The 10,209-nt window shown below is 51.1% G+C and overlaps 1 protein-coding gene across 5 annotated transcripts in view; it reads right to left on the bottom strand.

Moving 5' to 3' along the window:
* Positions 1 to 3,823: 3,823 nt before the first annotated feature.
* The window catches only part of NR6A1 (nuclear receptor subfamily 6 group A member 1), a 70,335-nt gene continuing 63,949 nt past the window's right edge, over positions 3,824 to 10,209 (bottom strand). For all 5 annotated transcript variants that reach the window (XM_085076687.1, XM_085076686.1, XM_085076689.1 and 2 more), the window contains one exon: positions 3,824 to 9,535. In XM_085076687.1, the coding sequence (XP_084932813.1) occupies positions 9,447 to 9,535 (89 nt within the window). In that variant the 3' untranslated portion in view covers positions 3,824 to 9,446. The remainder of the gene's footprint in view (positions 9,536 to 10,209) is intronic.

Raw genomic sequence — 10,209 nt, 5'->3', positions numbered from 1 at the left:
CGGAACAGCACTTGCAGAAAGCCAGTGCCCCTGGCCCTTGGCAGCCAAGCTTTGGCTGTGTTTGCCCTGTGGGATTCCCCATGTTCCACTGCTGTGTTCAGTCCTACCCACGGGCACTGTGCCGGCAGAGTTCGGGTTCCAATTGCCCTATGCAACACAGGAACTACAATGCCGAGGCAAGAGGCTGCATGAGAGAGCCTCCCAGACTGCCAGAGTGGGAATCTGCTCCCAGCACTGGCCCCGCACTCTGGCCGTCCATCACCAGTGTGTCCCCACATGTTTGCACAGTGTCGTGCTCTCTGCTTCATCCCACAGTGACGACAGCCTCGAGAAGGGGTGGCTGCCATGGCCTTGAGCCCCACACCAGCACAGTGAAGGCTGTGTCATGGCTCTGCTCTGGCCAAGCAGCTGCTGTGGGTCCTGCTGGTGACCAGGGTGGCACAGCAGGACCCACAATCCCAGGCTCAGGGAAAGGCTTGTCCTCTCTCTGTATCAAGACAGCTGTGACATGCTGCAACAGTGGTGTGTCCTGCAGTGTGAGGGAAGCAGCAAGGCCCTGGTGCTGCCGGGAGAGGAGTGGGAGCACAGGCTGCAAAGCCCTGCTTGTTTTTTCCTTACTCTGCAGCTGAAGAGAGGAGAAAAACTAATGAAAACAGAGCTCTGGAAGAAGCGCCAGGCCCGGAGTGGCTTCCGCCCCGATCCCCAGCAATTATCAGCCACATGCCAGATGTTCCGATGTGATGCCAATGTCAGAGAAAATAAATCTGTGTCAAGTTCAAGGTCCCTGCCGGGCCGGCACACAGCGGCTTGCGGCTCAGCGCCGCACGAGGCGGGACAGAGCTGCGGGCCGGCCGCGGCCGCTTCCTCCTGCCAGGCATTGTTCCCCTGGGAAGCCCCGGCCTCACACTGGCCACTTGCTATTTTTGCAGCAAGGTGCTTTCGGGGGTAAATACGTCCCTGCTGGCCTTGGGCACTTTCCTCTGCGCGGGCTCTGGCCAAGGCTGCGGCCTGGCTCCTGCAGTGGTCAGGGCCGGCGCATGGGCCGCAGTGCAGGCCAGCAGGGCCTGGCCAGTGGCGTGAGGGTGGATCTGTGAGGGTGAATTCGGGAAGGCCGCGCTGGAGTGGCTGCACAGGCAGTGGGTAGGGCTGGCTCCCAGCAGCCTCAGGGGCCCTGCACACAGGGAGGAGGTACAGACGGGTGACATTTTGGAGGCCACAGCACCTAGGAGGGAAGGATGAGGTGGCTCTGGCTTCTAGCGGCACGGGATGTGCTGGGGAGGGGATGTTCAGGGCGGGGGTTAGGCCCCAGAGCTGCTGCCCTGATGCAGTGTTGTCATGGCCAAGGGAGCAGCACAGTTCTGTGCCCTCAATGGGTCCAAGCACTGGCACATCTGTCACCAAAGCTCCGGCTGTTGGTTTGGAGACTGCCCTGCCCCATCTCCTCCCCACACGGCCACAGTGCGGCCAGAGCCTGCAGATCCACACCACCCGCTGCAGGCCACACTGTGCTTTGGCTCCTTGCTGGTGCTTAGCCTTGATGCTCAGCAAAGCAAATCTCCTGCTCGGATTTTATCTCCATCCACTCAGCTTATCGGCGCGGGGCAGCCCTCCTGCCTGCGCCACGTTCCCGGAGCGTGCCTGCAGCAGGTGTGGCCAGCACTACTGTTTGCCAAACGCCGCTGCCTGCCCGCAGTCCCTGACTCCAGGGCCCGCGCCGATAATGCGCGTGCGGCGAGGACTTTGGCGATAGCGTTCCCGATGACATTACCTTGTCCCCTGCATTCTTCCGATGCCACACACGCCTTCGCTCGGGGCGCGGGCGGCCCGGCCATGGCGGCGAGTGCAGATGCTGCGCAGGCAGCACTGGGAAGCGCTGGTGGTCTCCTCCCGGGGGGACTCATTGACATATCAGTCACATAGTTCTGCATAATTGGGACTTGGATGCAGCCTCTCTTTATGTTTCCTCTTGGCAGTTGCCAACAACATGAAGCACTCCTGGGTCAAAATGACAGCCTTTTGTTTACTATTCCTGCTTATGTGCCTCATTTTCTTCAAGGATAAGAGCTCTTTATAGGAATCTTTATTGTGATGAGGTTAGCAGAGAGAAAGATTTCTCTCCAGCTTTCTCTCTCTCTTTCACAGCTGATTAGCAGGGTCGGCCCACGAGGACAGCGACGCGAAGCACAGACCCAGCACTCGCCTTGGGGTCCTCCCAGCCATGAGCCACATCCTCTCCAGCACAGCCCCAAACTGCTGGCCTCCCAGCACCCAGCCCCACAGCATGCCCAGGCTGGCCTGTGGCACCTCTCCCCTCCTACTCAAGGCAGACTGCAGGGATGGTCCACCACCCCAATTAAAGTACTGCAAAACCCAATGGACCACAGCAGCTTGGACAGAAGCTCCCTGGGAGCACACACCTCCATTCCATTCTCTTACCAGCCTAGCCATGGCAACCCATCCTTCATCTGATCTCTGCAGCAGTGACCAACCCCATCAGAAGCACCTGCACTTGGCAAACTGAGGTGTGAGACTTGTAATGGGCCAGACAATGGAATAGACATGGGCAGGGTGGACATCAATGGAGAACCTTCCCCAGCTCTGGAAGAGGTCCCAGAGGACCCTCCCAGCAGATCACCCACTGCTGGACTGACTGTGCCACTGCAGGGAGGTGACCCAGCTGACCCCGCAGCCCTGTCCCAGCCAGCACCCATGGGGTGACACACTCCTGGGAAGAGCCACTCCTGTCAAGGGGAAAGCAGCTTACCCTTGAAAGTTACTTTGTGAAGGTCAAGAGTGGGACTGTGACAGAGCAGCCTGACAAACGCATCTCCCTAAGTCCTTGGGCCCGATAATGTATGTCCCGTGCAATGTTGACACTAGTGATCCACCAAAGATCAGGTTAACAAGTTTGACGTTAGTGACAGTGTGATTTGTTCCGCGCTGGCTCTGAATTCATAGAGCCGCTGGCCTTCGGTGATAAACTATTGCGCCGTGCACACGAGGCTGTGGCAGTTGTCACCCGCTGGAGCACCGAGATGAAAAGGAAGCAGAGCTCTAATCAAAATACAGTGGTCAGTAGGGGTTGAGCTGAAAATTAAAATGTGCTGGTACTTTTCCCACTCCAGCCTTGCTTTCCAGGCAGTGCCTCATGCCAGAATAGGGTCAGGGGAATGGCTGCCTCGTCACCTCTGTGTGGCTCCAGCTTTGTTTGAAGCTGAAGACAAACCCATCACCCCATGTGCCCAGAGCATCCTCTGCCACCTACCAGGCAGCCCCACCACTGCCAACCTTCAAGGCCCCCTCATGGGGAGTAAATCCTGGATAGCATAGTGTCAGAGCTGCTGGAGCTCTTCTGCGGAGGAGGAGAACAACGTAAATGTGGAAAAATAACAAGGAGAGGGCAGGAGGCACGAGAGCACCCAGCTGAGGAGCCGGGCAGTGTGGGACTGAGGTGAGGCCCTGCAGGAGGGAGCAGCAGAGGAGGGCTGACAGTAGAGGGGGGCTGGCAGTAGAGGGGGACTGGAGCTCACTTGGAGCTGCCTTCGTGGCAGCAACTCCTGAGTGAGCCTCCTGTGCACTCCCATACACAGGAGCATAAATACAGAAAGTGCTGCTCAGGCTTTTAACACACACCCACCTCGGCAAGACAAGGGATCACTTAACAACTCCTGCAGCTCCTCACTCCGGAGTGCGCTGGTCAAACATCTCTGGTGTGTTTGCTTGTTTGGATTACTTCTCCTCCAGACCAGCACGGGGCTCCCCCACCCTGAGAGAGAGCCACCACCAAAAGGGGAAGGCACAAGCAGCCAGGAGACATCAGCGGTGCAGAACATTTCACATTTATTAGTTCATACAGCTAAACACTCACTAAACATGCATTCAACACTTATTGGTCACATTTCCACAGGTAGTCAAGTCCCAGAGCAGAGCAGCAGAGCAGGGGCAGGTGCCACAGACGTGCCAGCAGAAACACTCGTTTGGTCGTAGCACAGTGAGGAGGGGCAGCTCCCTGTGCCTGCTCCTCGCGGGTGCAGCAGGGCCAGACACACCCTCCTGCCCCAGCCCTGGCTCTGAGTGTGCCAATGTTCACCATGTGTCATGCCGAGGCAACATCCTGCTTCCCTGATTTACACAAGGGATTGTGGGAAAAATGAACGGGAGAAACCATTGCTTGGAACATCACCAAGAAGGACCCAGCAACCGGGACTGACCCTCTTGGGAACATCCCTCAAGTCAGCAATGGGCTGATACAAGCAGCAAACCTGACCCACTGCCTCCCCAGGCTGCCCAGGATGGACACACGAGGAGCTGTGAGGTCCTGTGAGGTCCCAGGCTACAAACACAGCCTCTGCACCAAGACTGAGCTGGAATGAGGTCTGTGGCTTGATGGGCACCAATGAAACCCAAACGAACAGGAGCCACATCCTCCCCAGGGAGGAACACCAGAGCTCAGCCTCAGGTGCAGGACACCAGAGCAGTGACAGGAGCCAAGCCCCAGCCCATGGGAAGGGAAACACAACTCCAGCAATCACAGCTCCTGTTCCTCACTGGCAACAGACACTGGCAGCATTTAGTTTTTCACACAATCCCTTTGAGATGATAAACAGGATGTCACACGAGGTAGTTTAGTTATGGAAATTGAGTCAATAATGTTATCAACTATTACAAGACATTTTATAAATTGAAAGAAAACAATGAATCACAAAAGGCTTTGTTAAGGTTGATCGTCATCTGGTCTCAATTTCTGTTTCTTTTTGCCCTTGGGGGCATTTCTTCCACTGAACCATGTTGCTTCTTTCACAGATTTGTCAGAGGGCAGCTCACAGGAGCTATTTTTTTTCTGAGGGAAGGACACTGCTAGGATTGGCTTCCCCAGCTTTTTGCAGGGCTGGTTTAAACTCAGATTTGCAGATCCTGGAGGAGGTAATGCAGAAATAGAGGCCAACCTCCCCCAGCCCCAGCAGCTAATGTGCTTCAGTGTGAACGTAGAGCACCAGAAATTATGCCTGAGCCTTCAGCAGGCAAACTTCCCACAGCCAAACCCAAAGCTTCTCCCTCAGAATCGCCATATGGGGCTTCAGTCAGCTCTCAAGGGGTCCTCCAGACAAGCAATGAAAGAAGCAACTGTTGCAACATCAAAACTAGGGTTTCTCTGGGTCACATTTTAAATACTTATCCCTGAGCTTCTGTGCATTGAAACAACACACTGTGAACCCAGAGAAACGCCACAGCTTGATACTGATAGCTATGCACTCCCCTCCATTTACACATCATCTACAACTTAAAAATTAGTTTCATACTTAAACTAGTTCCCCAAGTTTCCCCCTTTCTCCTGCCTTTCATGTGGCAGGGATGATTGCCGCTTATTATCCTGAGAAATAACAACATTTTCACAGACACCGAGCTTCATAGCTTCAAATCAAAACCAAGAAGGAAGAAAGAATGAATGGGAAATAGCACATTCACAGGAGAATCTTTTTTTTTTTTCATTTTTTCCTTTAAAAAAATGTAGTAAAGAAAAAAGAATTTCAAGTTTTTTTTAAAAAAGTTGGTTTGAAGGACAGGACTTAAACTCCGTTACCTGAGGTGGGTCTGTGCAGAAGCCTAGGGAGCAAGGGCAGATCCTGCTGGCACAGGGAGGGACGGCAGTGAGAGCTTTTGCATGGGTGGGGACAGAGCCACCAAGGCCCCCACTGGCAAGTGACAGCAGCCCAGGAGCCCTCCTGGCACGCCTGGGACCCCTCACTCTCACGGGCTCCCTCAAAGCAACACCCCAGCACTGGGAAAACAGGTGGTACTGGGGTGGCACATCCCCTGTGCAGGTGCCCTGCAACTGGCGGTGCCACTGACCACTGGTCACTCTGAAAACGCCGTGTTCCCCTTTGGCCTGCATGTGATGGGAGATGGCAAAAGGTTTAAGAATTATATCTCTGGATTTAAGAATTACAGAAGAATCCAGAGCTGCTCCCTGATGAGCCCAAGCATGCAGTGGCTCTGCAGAAGTGAGTGCATGAAGGGCACTGGCACAGCTCTCAGCTGAGCAGTGTCCAGTGCGCACGGGAAGCGGAGGGAGCACGAGGTCTGACTGCAGCAGCTCTGCCGTGCCCAGAGCCCAGCAGTGCTGGGGACCTGGCACTCCTGAGCATCCTGGCTGTCCCTCATCCCCCTGCCTTCTCACAGGACTGGACATGCTGAGGACAGGGACTGACCCACACTGAGGGGTCAAGGCTCAGCCCCCTTGGCAGGAGCCTGAGCTAAAGTGAAAGAAAACTCACTTTCCAGAAGGTTTTGTTGAGGCCCCGGGGTCTGGCAGTGGCACTGGGACCAAGCCCTGTGAGTGGGAAACCCTTCCAGCTGCACCACAGAGCGAGGGCTCCCCGGCAGCCTCCCCTGAGCACGTGAACCTGAGTGCTTCAAATTTATGTCCCAAATCTCTGCTCAGATTAAAAGTAACTCTTCAGCTTTCTATCTGCACTGATGCTTTGAAGGAGAGAAGGGGGTCAGCCAGCCAATTTATCTTTCAAATCGGAGATAAAAATTGACTTGTCATGGCAGAAAATTCTACCAAAGACCATTATTGTTGATTGATTTCTCTATGACAGAAGGTCAGATAAGCAAGAGCAGATAGATACCAAAGATAATGAACTTCCCCCTACTAGCATTAAGCACAAATAAAATATGAGTCCCTGTAAACCGAATGTTACGTGAAGAATGGAACTAAAATTCCAACCTTTCCAGGGTGTCCTTCAAACCAAATTCACAAATACATCTACCTAACATCTCTACATCTCTAGCTACATTCCTACCTTCTCATAATACCTGAGTTTGCAATGCAACACATTCACTTTACCCTGTTTAAAAAATACAAGTCATTAGAGGACTTGGTGCAGAAGATATCAGGAATGACCGGTGATTCTGTCTGGTCTGTTTGCTGCTTCCTTACCTGTCAGTTCAGGAAGGATTTTCTACTCCCTATAGTAAATGAGTATTTGGGAACGGATACTGCTGCCAATCAACCTTTGTAAAATTTGCTTTCTAGAACAGAAAGCAGAACATTCATGTCCGTTTGTCATCATAACTGAATTTAGATTTTTGGTTGTTGCTGGTACAGCAATAGTTTTGGGAGGCTATTTTGGAAAACCACAGATCATCTAAAAGATTATTTTTGTTGGATAGCTGGCAACAAGATGACTGCTTTTATGTACACTAATTAAAACACTTATTCATCAACAGATTATAATAATTCATTAACTGTAGAATAAAATTACTCCTATGCAGTTTTAACAATTCCTTGAGTGTATAAAACAGCAAGCCAGAAACAACCCGTAATAAAAAGATCATATCAAGCTATTTGGAAATTAAATTTAAAAGCTGAGAAATACATTCTAACTTACAAACAGGTACATTAAAATCTTCCCCTGAACACATGAGGTATTGGCTGTATGCAGAAGGCTTTCCTGAGAATACACACGTCTCATTGTACTGTCAAAAAGTAAATGAGATTTATGGAACCACCTTTGGGTGTTAAGCTCCATCGAGCTGAGCTGCTGCTGGGCCCAGCAGCTGTTACCCGTAACATCCTGTTTAAATAATGAAAAATGAACAGCTATGGACTTCTAGAGAAGGGAAACCGTCGAGCTGGGAGATGCCCAAGTGGGATGCCTGCAGTGAGGCAGCAGCAGGGCCCTGACACAGTGTGACTGCAGCCATCAGCACTGCACTGCCGGCCTGACCAGGATGTGCCAAACCAGCAGCTCACAGCCTCCCTTGGGCTGCAACCCAGGGAGTACCTGCTGGGCCAGGGGGAGGGAGAGAAAGGTGACTTTGGTCAATGGGATTTTATTCCTGCTCACCATCACATTCATGTGCAGCAGCTGCAGCCCTGCTGAGCTGTGCTCGCTCTGTGCCACACAACTGTCACCAGGGAAAGACAAGAGTGTAGTGACTCATCCCTCCTGCCCTGAAGGAACAAGAGCTGTTTCCCCAAATATTTTTAAATCAGCATTCAAATACTTATCAATGAGCCACCTTGCTAAGTGAATGCCAGATTTACATCTAAGGAGACAGGGAAGGAAATCCAGCCAAGGCTATCTAGGAGAGTGACTGACTCTTTGAATATTAATTCCTAATGAAGGAGATGAGAACAAGAGCATCTCATCCAACCTCCACACCACAAGAAGGAAACCATGAGGTCACTCATGAGAATTCCCAACTTTAGCTAAACACCAGCACTTAACAATCACTCAATCAGCTCATCAGTTGTCATTAAACCAGTTCTCCATCTGGACTGGTGGGGAGCTTGCGAGATGGAAAATCCAAGCCTTGCAACACCTAGAGCACAGCAGGCCACCAAGCACAGCAGTAATGTTGTTTTTCCTGGGATTCCACACAGAACAAGACAGTCCTGGCAGGATATAACTATGGAACACCCATTCCCTGAGTCCAGCAGAGAAAGCCATGCCAGAGGACACTGGAATCCCTCACCCTGTTACACAGGTCCCATTTAACACAGGGTACATAAACTGCTCCCAAAACAGGGATTGCTGCAATGCAGAAGCCACAGGAGTCAGGTACCATGTTAGAGGAACACACTAACAGGGCAATCCTGCCTCTTCTCTAAGTAGGTTTTTCCTGCTTTTGTAAACCTAAAATGGATGTTAAGGAAGCGATGATAAAGTCCTTGCAGTTCTCTAGCAACAGGAGCACCTTTGTGTAATGCCAGGAGCCTGTTATAAACTGCAGGAACACAATTTCAGAGAAATTAGAAGGTGTTATGGCAATAGTAAGAGGGCAGCTGGCCAGGAGGGGCTAGGGCAGACCCCACCTGCAGCTCCCCAGAGGGGACAGGGCCAGCGAGCCCCTCAGAGCACTGCCATCCCACTGGGAAACCTGCATCTGGACACTGCCAGGGGAAAAGAAACCAACTGCCTAGACACAATTCTCCTTCTCCACTCCCTGCTTTTTTAAAATTAAAGAAAAAGCTTGGCACTTCTCTAGCACCCACTTCTCCAAAGTTGTCCCCCTTTGGGATACTAACAGCTCTGCTGACATTTGCTCGCTATGACAAATGCTTTTGGATGCAAATCATGGAAAGAGCAGTGCATGAACAGCATCTTCTCCTTGAGGTAGTCTTATTCATCTCGGTCCCCAAATACAAAAGAACTAACCCTAACAAACACTGTAACATTAAACATCTTCACATTCTGTAAACCGCTGGAGAATGCATCTGCGGCATTCTTACAGAACCTTGTGCATCGTGTTGAAGATCATACATTCAACTCTGTCGTGAAATAAATATATAGGAAAAAGAGTAAAAAAACAAAAACAAACAAAAAAGATTCTTGCTACAAGGGCAGGGAGGCCCACTGCCCTGTCTCCTGCCTGGATGGCATTTGCCCCTCTCCCGGCCCGAGGCTCAGCTAAGGCACCAGCCGGGCCAGCCGCGCTCACTCTTTGCTCACACTCGTCTTGCAGGAATGTAGAACAGCCTTAAAAAGGAGAGGCAGCTGCTCCAGGGGGACATTCACCATTTTTCCTGGTAAGAGAAAAAACAGAATTAGCAGCCACTCCTGAATCAGATTTCAGAGCCACCTAAGCCAGCAGCACTGGAGATGGTTTTACCTTGAACCTCTCACAGAAACAGTTAATCATCCTACAGCTACATTAGACATTTGATATTCATTTGGACACAATGTGATTTATTATTTACTGAATAGAAAGCAAAATAAATGGGCAAAGTCAGATCAAAATGATTTCTCCACAATAGAGCAGTATTTATAGAAACTGAGAAAGACCAAATCCTGTCTCACCTTAAACTCCCTTGTTGATCTCCATGAGTAAATTACAAGAGCTACTCTGAGATTATGATCTAGTTCATTACGACGGAGTAGGATGAAGCATACGGAGCCTTGACACAGGGAGGCAAGCATCTCCCTCTGCCATAACACTCAGGAACAAACAGTTTTAGTAACACCAGACCTTGGAGATCTAATTAGTGACACAACGGCAGTTAAGAATTCACCTGCAGATTTCCGAGGCCCAGAGTGGAAACCTGGGGGTTACACTGGTCTGCCTGAACTCTGCTGATCACCTTCTGCTTAGTTCAGGGATCTCTCTAACTCATGAGATGACTACTCAAACCAGGATTGCACCCCTTTGAGACAAAACACCCCCCAGCTGGGAGTGAAAGAAGAAAAGGAGAGACTGAAC

This window comes from Lichenostomus cassidix, chromosome 17, assembly GCF_008360975.1.
Source record: "Lichenostomus cassidix isolate B80296 chromosome 17, HeHo_3.0, whole genome shotgun sequence".
NCBI classification, from domain to species: domain Eukaryota; kingdom Metazoa; phylum Chordata; class Aves; order Passeriformes; family Meliphagidae; genus Lichenostomus; species Lichenostomus cassidix.
The sequence above is the reverse complement of the archived record's forward strand: the minus strand, read 5'-3'. Positions and strand labels throughout refer to the sequence as shown.